The following is a 13,551-nucleotide window of genomic DNA, read 5'->3' as shown; positions in this document are numbered from 1 at the left end:
GTTGAACATTTGTTTGTGTGTGATGTAAATGTATGTAGGCTGTTTGACCAACTCCCTGTATTTAAAGATGGCCCTCATCAACACGTGTGAAGATTAAATGTTTAATTTGTTGGTATATAACTAGTTTAATTAAAATCTCTTACAGTTGCTAAAGGTGGCTTTTGATGAGGAGGTGAGCTCAGAGATGGTGGAGATTTTCAGAAAGCACCTGCAGAGGATTCGCTACCCCCAGTCCATCTTCAGCTCCTTTGCTTTTGCTGCAGGACAAACAGCACCTCAGCTAATTCTTCCAAAACAAAAAGAGAGGAACACTGGCTTCAGGTTTGTGGTGCAGCTTTTCAGCAACAACAATCGCTAGACTGACTGTTTATTGTAAACACCACCTATTTCAAGGGGCTTCTGAAATATTAACGTCCATAAATACATGCCTGCGCAGTTTGTTTCGTCTCTATAAGTGTGCACATTTTTTTGTTGTTGAAATTTTACACAGTAAATCATTTTTTTCCGCCCTGCTCACTCCTCACAGAACACTGTCCAAAACTATTGTCAATGGAGCAAAGCGGGCCGGAAAGATCACCATGGGCCGTGGCAGTCAAACTACATTGAAGAAGAACGACAGAGGCAGCAGGATGACCTGGCATGAAGATGATGATGTTTCAAGTGAGAGGAATGATACATTTGCATGTGAAAGTGTGGCGGAGGTGAAAAACAAAACTCAATTCTCCTTTGTTTGTGTGTGTTTCAGTATCAGACGACGGTGAGCCCCCTCCCAGCAGCACTTTGCGAGCATCGGAGAAGTCCACCATGGAGCAGCTGGTGGAGCAGTCCTGTTTCCGTGACTACCAGCGGCTGGGCCTGGGCACCATCCCTGCCAGCTCATCTCGCTCTAAGTCGGGCGAGCAGTTCAGGATCACAGCCGTGAACAGACTCTACTCCCTCTGCCGCAGGTATCCACGTCACAGGCTGAAATCCTGATCGAGCTAAATGTTGTTTTTGATGCAACAGTGCGGCTGAACGTGCTTTAAAGGAACAGTTGAGAAACCTGCAAACTGTCGATTCTCAGCTGACACAACGATGCTGAACTCATTCGTTGAGCACATTAGTTTCCAGTAATTGTAGCCCTGCTGGAAGCTTTGCATGTCTTGATTTCCCAAAAGGCCAGTGGGGAGTCTCCTTTACCTCACAGATGTTTGACATATCAATTGAGACGGATTCAAATTCAGCCTGTTTTACAAAAAAAAACACATTGTGACTAATACAATCACACTCAGATCTTGGCTATGAATTCAGTAACAGGCATTTTATTCAGCTGCATCTTTGTGTATAAACAACTGGCTTTGCAGTAGTTTATCGGCGCGAGACAATATTTTTTAAATAAAAAAAATAAGCATACACTTTAATAATGCCCTTGGGGAAATTCTTTTCTGCACTTGAGGAGCAGTGGGCTGCCTCTGGAGGCGCCCCGGGAGCAGCGAGGGGTTAGGTGTCTTGCTCAGGGACACTTCGACACCTGAACTATGAAGGGACTGGAAATTGAACCGGGTACCTTGCGGTTACGGGACGACCACTCACCCCCCTGAGCTTGAGTCACCTTGTATTTAGTTTTAAGATGTCCATTCTGTCTCCCCGTCAGTTACCCAGGTCTGTTGGTGGTTCCTCAGGCAGTCCAGGACAGCAGCTTACACAAAGTAGCCCGCTGCTACAGACACAACCGTCTGCCCGTTGTGTGTTGGAAACATCCTCGCACTAAAGCCGTGCTGCTCCGCTCAGGAGGCTTTCACGGCAAGAGTGTGGTGGGTTTGTTTAAGTCGCAGAACCCCTCCTCAACAGGTGAGCATTTACAGATTTTGTTTCATCATTCAATTACTTCAGCTAATTGACCTCCAGGAGTAACCGCTAGCTAAAGATAAATAGCGCGCAATATTTTGTTTTGTTTAGCCACTGAAACATGATTTTAGTTTTTTATGAAATTATCATTAGTTTCCATCAAAGTCAAAAGGTTTGTGATCTGCCTTTTTAGCGCCGGCCTCGTCCTCAGAGTCATCCAGCAGTCTGGAGCAAGAGAAGTATCTACAAGCCATCCTCAACTCCATCCCTGTTTACTTCAAAATGAACGGAAACAACTCCTTGTCCAACCGCTCCCTCGTAGGCCTCTCACCAGGTACACCAACCTTTGAGTCCAGATCGAATTTTAATTTGATATATTTTAATTTTATTTTGGATGCTTAATACCACATTTCTCTCGGCTTCTTGACTATTTAGATCTGCGTTTGGAATTATTTGGATATTTCTAGACTTGTCACATGGGTTATGTTGTGGTGACTTTTGAGTGTTTAGACCAGGGGTGTCACACTCAATTCAGTTTGAGAGGCCACACACTGCCCATTTTGATCTCAACTGGTCCAGACGAGGGAAATCACAGCATGGTAACGCATACATAACGTCAACATTGACATGGATGATAAACCCTATTTTAAGGATCTTTTTTACAATAAACTAATAAACCTGTAGCCCCATTGACTGCACGGGTCCGACCCGGTCCAGTGCTTCAAAAAGAGCAATAAAAATGTAATTTGCTGTAGTGGTGTCTGTCATCACCATCTGACTGCCTGCAGCCCTACCAGTCTTCAGTTTGCTGTGCGATAGCCCAGGCTATGCCGTGGGAAAAAGAAATAAATAAATTTGCCAGGTACAAGAGGCCACAAGTTCATTTCTTCTGATAAAAATAAAAACTGCATAGTTGCTGCTCTCTTTATTTTTGTTCACTCCGGCTCTGTTTTTTCTCTGCCATCAGGCAATCACTCTCTTCCCCTTTGTGTTTGCGCTGGTCTGCAGCTACCTACTTATCTGTGTGTGTGTGTGTGTGTGTGTGTGTGTGTGTGTGTGTGTGTGTGTGTGTGTGTGTGTGTGTGTGTGTGTGTGTGTGTGTGTGCGTGTGCATCTTTGTGTTTATGAGACAGAGAGAGAGAGAGACCGTGGGAGAAATACTGTATCTGACATTCTGCAACATTTGGAAGGACGTTTGTACAATAAAAGGTTATATAAGAATCAAAGGACAACCTGGGGTCACTACACATTCATCTGCTCTGACTAGACTGAAGCTGTGTCCAGGATTCACACACACACACACACACACACACACACACACACACACTCATTTTACCATTATGTATCTTAAGAGCTCACATCAGGTTTTGGGGTTCTAAACGGGAAAGTTGGATTTAGCTCAGTTCTGCAGTGTCACAATGAGTTCAAACTGAGTCAGAAGGCATAACTTATTATTGCAATGACTTTTGTTTTGCTTGTAGAAGGGAGTGCACATCTGTCATCTTGTCTTGTTTGATTGGGGGCTAACATTCTATGAAAACACACCTTCCTGAACACTGACACTTGTGTAATGACCTGTGTGTATTGTGTGAATGTTTTGTCTCCTCAGGCAGTGACAGGAGAACATCCAGGATGCCAAAGATGGCTCCTGTCCATTTAGACCTCCCATTCTCAAACAGCTTTACCAGAGGAGGTGAGTGTTGTTCTCTGTTTCCTACTGACAACGTGTCCATGTGTGTCCTCCCGCTGCCAGGTGAAATGTGAAACTCCAGAAGTTGGCATCTGTAAGAATGTAGTTATAGACGGGTTTTAGCATCTAGTCTCTTGAGAAAATGTTACAAGAAGGGACCTCATTAATTTAAGTCACATATTGGCTAATCCTAATAGTAGAATAATAGAAGTTTGTTTATTAGCACTCCTGATTATCCCAAATGTTCTGCCCTTTCTCTTTTGTCCACTCGGGTCTCATGTTCTTTGGTTACAAAAAAAATATCTCACATTTTCAAAATAAGAGTAAATGTTTTGTTGCACTAAAATCACACTTCTGAAGACAAAAGTATGCAACTAAATCAAAGACATCCTGGGAGGATTCAGATAGTATTGAAGGAGCACTCGCCTTGTGAAAGATGATCATTTTAGAAATGTGGATACATTCATGAGAATGTGTGAGCCATTGCCGATAGGCCTACTTCATGCTTAAATTAATTGCAACTGTTGAGAGACATTTTCGTTTCAATATTATATCTTAAAAGTGACTTTCTCCACAATGAATGCAGACTCCCAACCGTAATGGTTGTAGCTATATTACCATGCCTGTGATGCCTGAATGTGAAAAAACATGATTGGACTGAAAATACTGGAATTCTTACAGTACAAGGATTGTAAAAGTGTTATCGAGCAATAGTGAGACAAATTAATAGTGTCTAAATAAACTAAAACTAAACATCTTTAGTCCAAAAACTATAGACAGATGCTGAAAATAATGAATAATACTAATAATTGAGCCTTAGTGCCCACAGGGAAAGTATTTTTTTTTGAAGATCTGTGGCTCACAGCTGTACTTTTGTGCAGTTTACACTTCATTACCTACCATGAAGTATAACAGAAACTCACTGCCACATAAACCTGTGGTGTTTCTGGCAAGAGAGCATTGCTGTAGACTTGCATATTAAAGTATGTTGTTAAATGAACACAACTTCATTAATTAACTACATAACTGTTCAGAAGGAATTACTGTGTATAAAGTGCAGGATTATCATTGACTTATTCTTTGCCATATTTCATAAGAAGATGACGTGATTTGATTCATCCAGATTACCAAGGTCAGAAAATATGAGATATTGGATAGATATTTGTCCAATGATAAAGTTCAACTTTATCTGAGGGAAATAAAGATTAATATATATATTTGTAACGCTGATGGAGGCATATAACACACTTTATTGGAAAGGAGAAGAGAACAAATGGCATGCAAACTGTGATTCTAGTTACAGATACAGACTTCACATGTTTCCGGGGCAGAATGTGTCACGTCTGTTCCTGATGAAGTGGCACAAAAGTCTTGGTTTTCATACCATCAATCATAACCATGGACAACATATTCATGCATGCTATGTCAATCATTCTCTTGATCATTGAAAGACAACTTAATGTGGACCAGGCTCAACTCTTCATTTGCATGTGTCAGATATGGTTAGTAGGGCAGGTGGTAATGTCTGTATGATGTTGACGTGATTTATTTTTCCCATGCCTCTTTCCTTGCCATCTCATCTTTTCTCTTTACCTCCTGTACAAACAACCGCCCAGTGCTTGAGTACAGAGATAAGCTTTTCACTCACTCAAACCAAAAACCTGCCAGTAAGGAGAGAATCCACCATCAAGGTATAGTCAAACTGTCTTTTTCCCCTGCTAGTGCTCTCAATGCACACATCTTTCAAGCATCATTATTTTTTCTCTTTCTAACCAATCCAAGAACTAACACGGCCACTTCAGCACGCTTCAAACCCCTTACACAAACCTTGTGAGACATAGTACTAATCACATCTGACTCTGTGAGTGCGCTTCTGGGAGCTGTGGTCTTTCACAAACCCAAGTGGCTGCTCTAATGTGGCCTGTTCCATTGTTAATGTGTTGGCTCAGCAGAGTTAACTGGTGGTTAGTTACAAACCGGTCCAGACTGGCGGACAAGTCATGAGGCACCTCTGATCTTGCACTGTAATGAAGACGACCTTGAGTATTCTGTGTTTTGCCTCAAAGCAAATAGTAGTCAATTGATATTCTATTCAAAATCGTATATAAAAGCTTTGCTCTCGTGTGTTTTCATTGCCTGTTTATTTCTCCGTCATATCAGGTAACCGCAGTCCTGTTGATCTTCATTCATGTGTAAACGGTTTTGTCATATCCGCGAAACTAGCATTTAAAAGCGTTCTTAAGATATCTGTCTTCATTTAATGTCCATTGGGCCAAAGGCTCTTGTTTAACTGCCATGATAGCAGAAGCTATCATTAGTAGCAGCGTGACAGCCGAACAACAGCAACTCAGGAGAGCTGAAAAAGATGACTGTGAAAAATCCTCTCCTTCCTGATTGTGATTCAAGCTGTTTGGATGGCATTGCACGCTTGTTTTTCAGAGAAATGTGCTTCTAGACTTGTTGACTTGCAAAACAATTCCAACTACTTTTGCTTCTCATATCTCAACACACCGAGAATTGCAGAGGCAACTGCTTTGTTGGCGGACTGAAAGAATGGCATAATGATCCCTGTTGAACGGCTGTGCACGTAAACCTAGTCTGCATGTCATTTGTTGTTCACCATTCAGTCTTAGTTTGTTTGACAGCATGTGTACATCAACAGACCAGCTCCTGCGTGTGTGTGACTTTTGTTTGTATTTATGTGTTAGCAGGCATGTGGGCTAGTCTGCGCTCCAGCAGCAGGCTCAGCCATCACCCGTTGACGGCAGACGTGGGCGCCAGACTAGCAGGGAAGGATCTGGCGCCCCCTGCAGGTAGCAGCAGTCTGCAGGCGCAGCTCCTGAAACGGCAAGCTGCCCTCTACGTCTTTGGAGAAAAGTCCCATCTAAGGGTGAGAATGAGAAAGAAGTTCCTCGGTGGTGGCAGGGAGGACATTTTGTTTTAAATTGTTGTAAATCCACATTGTCCAATTTATCAGGTAGACAACTAGTACCGTCAAATGCGATCCAACGCAACTGTTCATGAAGTCGACTTTTCTGATGATTTATTCATAAACTGTGTCACATTAAAATATATGTTTTAGAATTGAGGTCATAATTAGTGGTAGTGTTGTAATTATTGGTAGTGTTCTATATATTTAACATAAATGTATTTTGTATATTTTGATCCCCTTATTTAAGTCACCTTCACCAAAAATTAATAAGAATACATATGTTTCCTTCTGCATATATATGAATGTGTTCAACAAAAAACAAACAACCTTTTCCAATATAGTACAGTCCAATAAAGCACCACCAAGTAGGGCCTCAAAATGTCCCATAGATTTGGGGCACCCCGTGGCTTTCTGTAGGTGTTAAGACGTCTCCCATGGACCAAAACAACACTGATTCAAGTCTGACTCGGGACTTTTGTAAAATATACATACATGTAAGATATGTTTCTGTGTTTGGCAGGGCCTCAGAGTGGACTCTTCTCTAAACTGTGAACTGGTGCCGGTGGACTTTGCAGACACACGGCAGGTGAAGGCCTCTTTTAAGAAGCTGCTGAGAGCCTGTGCTCCCAGCGCCACCTCGTCCGACTCGGAGGATTCCTTCCTCAAAGCCCTGGAAGACTCTGAATGGATCCTGCAGGTAAACAAACTACACTGATTTTGCACTTAATGACAATGATATCAAATCACCATATCACAAAATGTGAAATGTGGGAAACCCTTCATAGGCAACAAGCAGCACTCTGCAAACCATTTACCAGTGGAGCAATAGTATCATATGCACAGGGAGAATTAATTGTGTCTATGTCTACGTGTTCAAATGCACATGTTGATCTCCCACAGCTTCACAAGATCCTGCAGCTGACACTGATTCTGGTGGAGCTTCTGGACAGCGGCTCATCTGTTCTCCTCAGCCTGGAGGATGGCTGGGACATAACTACACAAGTGAGGAAAACGCACAATAGCTAATTTAATAAACACACGAATAATACAATATTCAGAGCAGAGGAAGAACATGGAGAGGTTTAACGTGATGCAGAATTTGACATTTCCATGAACCCGTCCTTCTCCTGAACTTCATTTGTGGATTCAAAAACCTGAAAGGAAATACAGGAGATTAATTAAAAAAAAAAAGTAAGTCATTTGCCCGGCCGAGAACGTCCTGGTGGACGAACGTTCTCGGCCGGACCAATATGGCGACCCTTCGGCGCCCCCCAACGTGTTGGAGCGATGTCCCACTCACAGTTGCCACCTGTAACCCCATGTATAAAATGTTTATTTATTTATTCAACTTAATCACTTGTCTTTAGTTAAACGACGATGCATGCAGGCCTTAAGTTTGACAATGTGAACATACACATGCATGATATTTCTATATGTTGAAATATAGATCACGTCAGGTAAATTACATTTAAATCCGATGTCACTCATGTCGGTCTGAACATGTGTGATTTTTTTCAAGTCAATCAGATAATCTGGGCAGGGAGCATCGCCGGTCCAACTTCGATGGGGCGCGAGAGAGACATTTTTTTGTACTTTTTTTTTATGCCTACATCAGATGGCCTATTTTTACCAGGCCTGACCAGCGTTACAAATTTGGTGACTTTTGAACTATAGCAAGTCCCCCAAAAAGCAGTCCAATGTACAAAAATAAAAAACCGTCAGTCGCTCAGACCCTAATTATAGTAACAAACGCATCAGTTTCAATAGAGTCCTTCAGTTGCTCGAACCCGAATTACTTCAAGGATTTTCACTTGGTGGAGGAAGGCGAGCTGTTTATAATTATAAATAGAAAACAATTAGTACTATGAATGCTGATGGAGACGAGGGATAGGCCATGATTTTAGAAATCATTAACTTACAAAATGTATAGTGTATGCGACTATCATCTTGTCTCAACATAAATGTATTTTTTTGGTAAATGTGTGTTGCACGTTCAGTGCGGATCTTTTCCATCTTTGCAGTTTGTGTGCGCCACCTCTCGTATTTTTAGCTGGAAGATGTGTTCGAGTGGTGCCTAACTAACATTCACACACACATCCATACAGCGTAGGCACAGCTACACAACCAATTTTGGGGTTAAGTGTCTTGTCTACGACACATCGACGTGGGCTAGAGGAGGGATCGTACCACCGATCCTCTGATTTGAGGACAACTCTGCTCAAGTGTATGTAACCACAACTTCCCTGGTACAAGTCCTTGTTACACTTCACTCCAGTCTTTATAATCATCAGTTGGTCACAAAACAACAACAACACAGAAAACACATGGATCAAAAGGAACACATTAAATCCTTAAATGAAACACTCAAGTGCCATCCTGAGAGGGAAGCAGCAGTGAAACTCCATTATATATCTAAGTTTCTAGCACTCGGTTCACAATGTCATCCTCCTTATTGAATATAACAATGTAGAGCACACACCGATTTACATTGTATATGGCCAAATATGCTTGTGTGACATTTTACTGAAAGCAAAACTTGTAAAATGTAAAAGATAATCACTTGTTAAAGATGAATTACTGACAACAGCTCATAAAACACATTATGAGTAACCTTTAACACAGTTTCTTATTGGTTTTGATGTAAAACAAACAAACACCAGTCAGACTTCACTGGGCCAGGTGTGAATCATAAATCCTCTGGCACCCCTGCTTTTTATGCTCAGTTTAGATTCAGCTCTGTCACTGCTGATAATGCAGAGATAGATTATCTTGTTGGCTCAGTGGTTTTTGCTGATTTCCAAAGTTCATGGTTCTGATTTCAAGGCATGCAAACTGAAAGTCCATTTTGATCCAGATCAATTGTGTGTATCCATTTCCTGCTGCGGTCGCCATTTCATTGCATGTTTGCTTTCTGAGCTCATTTTTTCCATGTTGACCTGTTAAAGTGCACATGTTGGTCTCGCTAGTGAGTGTCCTTCAAAATGTGTTTACTGGGCTTGCGAAGCCCTGGGCTGCTATGTAAAAGTACAGTTTGTGGACCCCTTACGTCAGACACGTGTTTCGGCCCAGAACATCTCTCTCCACGGGCCACCGGCTCCATCGCGCCACGTCCTTATCAGCCCGGACAGGCAAATGGGCTCCATATGCTCTGGCTCTCCTGCCTCTGTCCACGCACCAGAGACACCCAGCAGACCGGATGCAGAACTGTCTTTGCTTTCTTTCTGAAAACCCTATGTTCTGTTTCTCCGTCTAAACCCTCCGCCTCTCTCATATCTTCTCTCATGCCTTACAGCTTTCTTAAATCCCTTTCTCAGTCCGATGTAGTCTTATAAATAATCTGAGGGCCTTATTTCAGTTCCAGGGCTGCAGGGGGCTTTCTCTACCACCCAGGACTGGATGTTCTTTGAAACCTCACGGGGAAGCCATTAGCTGATTTTCTCGCTCATTCCACCCGTCGGGGCTCATTAGTTGTGTCGGAGAAGACACGGGCAGGGGAGCAGGCCAGGCACACCGTGTGTGTAGAAAAGCGGTTCTCAACTGGTGTTTTGTGGAGGGAGCCCGAGGACTTTGCTACAATGGTATATAAATGTAATTGATAGCAGATGATCAGTATAACGCTGTGCTGTCGGAAGATTTTGTGCGCTCGGCTTTTGAAGGGATGCAAAGTCAGCGCAAACAAGAAACAAAAAGTCTGCTGTATTGTAATCAAACATGACAGTCTGTGGTGGTGAAACAGCTGCCACTTTCCTTTAGTAGTTAGATATTTAAACCGCTCATTTGAGGATTTTCAACCCTGTATATTTAACATAATGCAAAGTATCATATTCAGTGGATCTCAGTGGTGTTGAAAGTGAGTTGTTATTCAAATACCTTCCCACTGATTGTATGCTCATGACAGAAATACTTGTATATCAGCATAAATGTTAGCAGATACTGTAAGTAACAAGAAACAGAGTAGAACAAATGGTTTAGGAAATTAAAAAAGGTTTCACCAATAGTTTGTGACTCAAAGAGCACTGAGAAGTTTTATTTTTTAACTGTAAAATCTCCTGCTCAATTCACATCTTACTCGCAGTTCTTTAGTAACCTCACAATGTTTTTGTTTTATAAATGATATCAATGCGATAATGTTTTAAACTTTTAAATTCAAGATTTATATTGACAAGGTTTTGCTTACATTGTTATCAGAACATGTAGACAAATACAACATTACACACTAAACGTTGTCACGGTTCACTCAGAGATGCAGTTATTCCATGTTTAAGCAAGTTGGTTGTTCCAAAGTCAGGCTCAATGTAGAATTTCTCAATTTCTGTCAAAAATAATTAATTTAACTCTCAAAGAAGGTCAACTTTTCTATAACATTAATTCCACTTAAAATATGAAACCAATGCTCTTGTCCTCTAAGAACAGTGTGTTGTATTCTCATATAAACCAAATGTAATTAGAGTAACTTAAACTTTGTTGTTTTGGCTTTGTTTGTTTCTATCAGTAAGCTTTAAAAAGAACAAACACACATAGCATAATTATAGTTGTTTTGTTCATGGTTGATTGATAAATAATAGTGCAGATAAGTATTGTATTTGACTTGTTTTTCCTCTCTTTCTTTGCAGGTGGTGTCTTTGGTGCAGCTGTTGAGCGATCCTTTCTATCGGACACTGGAAGGTTTTCAGGTGCTGCTGGAGAAGGAGTGGCTGTCCTTTGGCCACAAGTTCAGCCAGCGGAGCAACCTGAGTCCCAGCAGCCAGGGCGGTGGCTTCACACCCATCTTCTTGCAGTTCCTGGACTGTGTGCACCAGGTGAGGTTTACCGTCACCACCCCTGGTTCTCCATGCAGTCAAGCATCTCCTGCCCCTTGCTCTGTGACTGACCCCCACATGATACTGTCTTCATGAGATCATCACATTCCTCAAAAGCATACAGGCCAGAGGGGGAAAAAGGCGAGAAATTCAGTTGTCATCTATACATTTGGTTTAGTTTTGCACTATGCATTCCTAACCCTGGATGTGGAATTTCAACAGCGTATTGCACCAGAGTGTGCAGGGAGGCTGCTGCCCAGATGGTCCCTGAACCCCGTGATCAGCGCTGAGCTGTCTGTGCTCGCGTGTTTCAGCATCCCTTCACGTTGCAGTGCGTGTTTAGAACTGAAATTGCAGTTTGGGGGATTGTTAGTCTCTAAGAAGGTTTGGGTGTGGGGAGGGGAAGTTAAGAATGAAGCTGATACAGATGTGGTCAAGAAACCTGTGACCACTCTGAAGTGCTAACTTTAGAGAATGTCATGGGGTTTTGTGTGTGTGTGTGTGTGTGTGTGTGTGTGTGTGTGTGTGTGTTTGTCTCTTGTGGTTGCACAGACCCACTTCTATACACTTACATCAACACATAGTTTCTGCATTTGTCTTTTGAAACTGTAAGCCTGGCAGCTGAGATAGTTTGGCAAGGGTCCTTGGGTCGAGAGAGATGTAAACAGGGGGGAGAGGGGATTCGGACAAGAGCTGAAAATAGAAGTGCCTCATCTCCAAAACAGCTGTTGTTTTTGCCAATAGACCCAGGTGGCCTCCAATATTCAACACGTCTCTCTTGTTGTCCACCTCACACTACTGGATGGGAACAATGGTGCAGCAGTCCTGCTGGCTCAGTCTGGATTGTGTCTGGTGGTGATGATATCACAGACCTTTGCCCCCACGAGGACAGGAGACGTTCTTTCCTGTTTCTAATTGGTCATTTAGGCACTAAAAGGATGTGAAGCCGCAACACAAAGACATAATCCAGCTGTCACACACGCTCTGACCTTCCCACTCTGTCTCTTAAATCTCATCTGTATCCATCTTTTCATGTCTTTGCAGATTTTGGAGCAACATCCTCTGGAGTTTGAGTTCAATCAGTATTATCTGAAGTTCCTGGCGTATCATCACATCTCTAACCGCTTCAAGAACTTCCTGTTGGACTCAGACTATGAGCGCTTGGAACATGGTCAGTGTCCACTAGTTTTTTGTGTTTTTTACTTTAAGGCTGTACTTTACTATCATACAAGCAGAGACATTTCAACAAAGATCTTTGTCCCAAAATTAGCACATTACTATTAAGTTGACACATAAGGAACAAAATTAATATACAACGGTGGCCTGCATAGAAATACTCAACAAAAATTGTTTTACTGGCCAATATTTGATTAAATTAGTTTTGAGGTTAGATGTTGTGGGTTTTGTAAATGCTTGAAGATAAAATGTGAGTATAATCCCTATTGAGGATTGTAACCAGCCAAAACCTTCTCTCATATCTTGCAATATCAATCATAAACCCTTTTGTTGAATGGCAACTTTTAGTACCATTGTGTTGCTTCAGCCAAAACAATCTGCGTGATTAATTGGCCCATGTGCTCAGCAGCTTCTTCTTGTGTGTTTTGCAGGCACGTTGTTCGATGATAAAGGTGATAAACAGGCCCGGAGAGGCATCTGTATCTGGGAGTGCGTGAACAGGATGCACAGGAGGAGTCCTGTCTTCTTTAACTATCTGTACAGCCCCACAGAGAGCGACGTGAGTGTTTCTGCCGTTCTTTCTCTTTTTTTGTGTAGCGGAGCTGACGACAACAACTGATCCTTGCAGCTCCCGCAACACTTTCTATCCACCGTATTTACAGTATATATTGAAAACTAATAATAAAAACTCTTATTATGTAAAACCAGCGAGCTGGAGGACCCAAAAGGTCAGACAGCTGAAAGGCACCCAGCATTGTTTTTGACTGATTCTGAACATGATTTTTTTTTCCTCCACTTCTAGTATTATTTAAGAATGCTGTGATGGAAAATAACTAAGTTAACTTTTGAGTATTTTTATGCTTTTGGTGCTTTAAGCACAATGTACTTCTACACTATTACTACATTTACTTATATATATATATATATATATATATATATATATATATATATATATATATATAGATATATATATATATATATATATATATATATATATATACACACGCACAACATTCTTCTTCCATTAGAGTCCAAATTACAGCTCACGATTACTGACAGCTCTGCACACAGAAGCAGCTTGAGCTAACGTTAGCTTCACAGACCGATCGAATAAACCTCGCAACTCC

The 13,551-nt window shown here is 41.7% G+C and overlaps 1 protein-coding gene across 3 annotated transcripts in view; it reads left to right on the top strand.

Moving 5' to 3' along the window:
* Positions 1-13,551, top strand: part of sbf2 (SET binding factor 2) — a 77,568-nt gene that overhangs the window by 58,967 nt on the left and 5,050 nt on the right. Inside the window, exons 24-36 of one of the 3 annotated variants that reach the window (XM_068595969.1) lie at positions 146-321; positions 527-660; positions 746-947; positions 1,634-1,830; positions 2,021-2,161; positions 3,437-3,520; positions 5,134-5,208; positions 6,226-6,407; positions 6,970-7,146; positions 7,350-7,451; positions 11,063-11,248; positions 12,293-12,419; positions 12,856-12,983. In XM_068595969.1, coding sequence (XP_068452070.1) covers positions 146-321; positions 527-660; positions 746-947; positions 1,634-1,830; positions 2,021-2,161; positions 3,437-3,520; positions 5,134-5,208; positions 6,226-6,407; positions 6,970-7,146; positions 7,350-7,451; positions 11,063-11,248; positions 12,293-12,419; positions 12,856-12,983 — 1,911 coding nt within the window. The remainder of the gene's footprint in view (positions 1-145; positions 322-526; positions 661-745; positions 948-1,633; positions 1,831-2,020; positions 2,162-3,436; positions 3,521-5,133; positions 5,209-6,225; positions 6,408-6,969; positions 7,147-7,349; positions 7,452-11,062; positions 11,249-12,292; positions 12,420-12,855; positions 12,984-13,551) is intronic. The other 2 variants (XM_068595971.1, XM_068595970.1) reach the window with 2 other exon arrangements.

Source organism: Clinocottus analis, unplaced genomic scaffold (genome assembly GCF_023055335.1).
Source record: "Clinocottus analis isolate CAN_PGR_092001 unplaced genomic scaffold, fCliAna1.0.p SCAF_33, whole genome shotgun sequence".
Taxonomy (NCBI): domain Eukaryota; kingdom Metazoa; phylum Chordata; class Actinopteri; order Perciformes; family Cottidae; genus Clinocottus; species Clinocottus analis.
The sequence above is the reverse complement of the archived record's forward strand: the minus strand, read 5'-3'. Positions and strand labels throughout refer to the sequence as shown.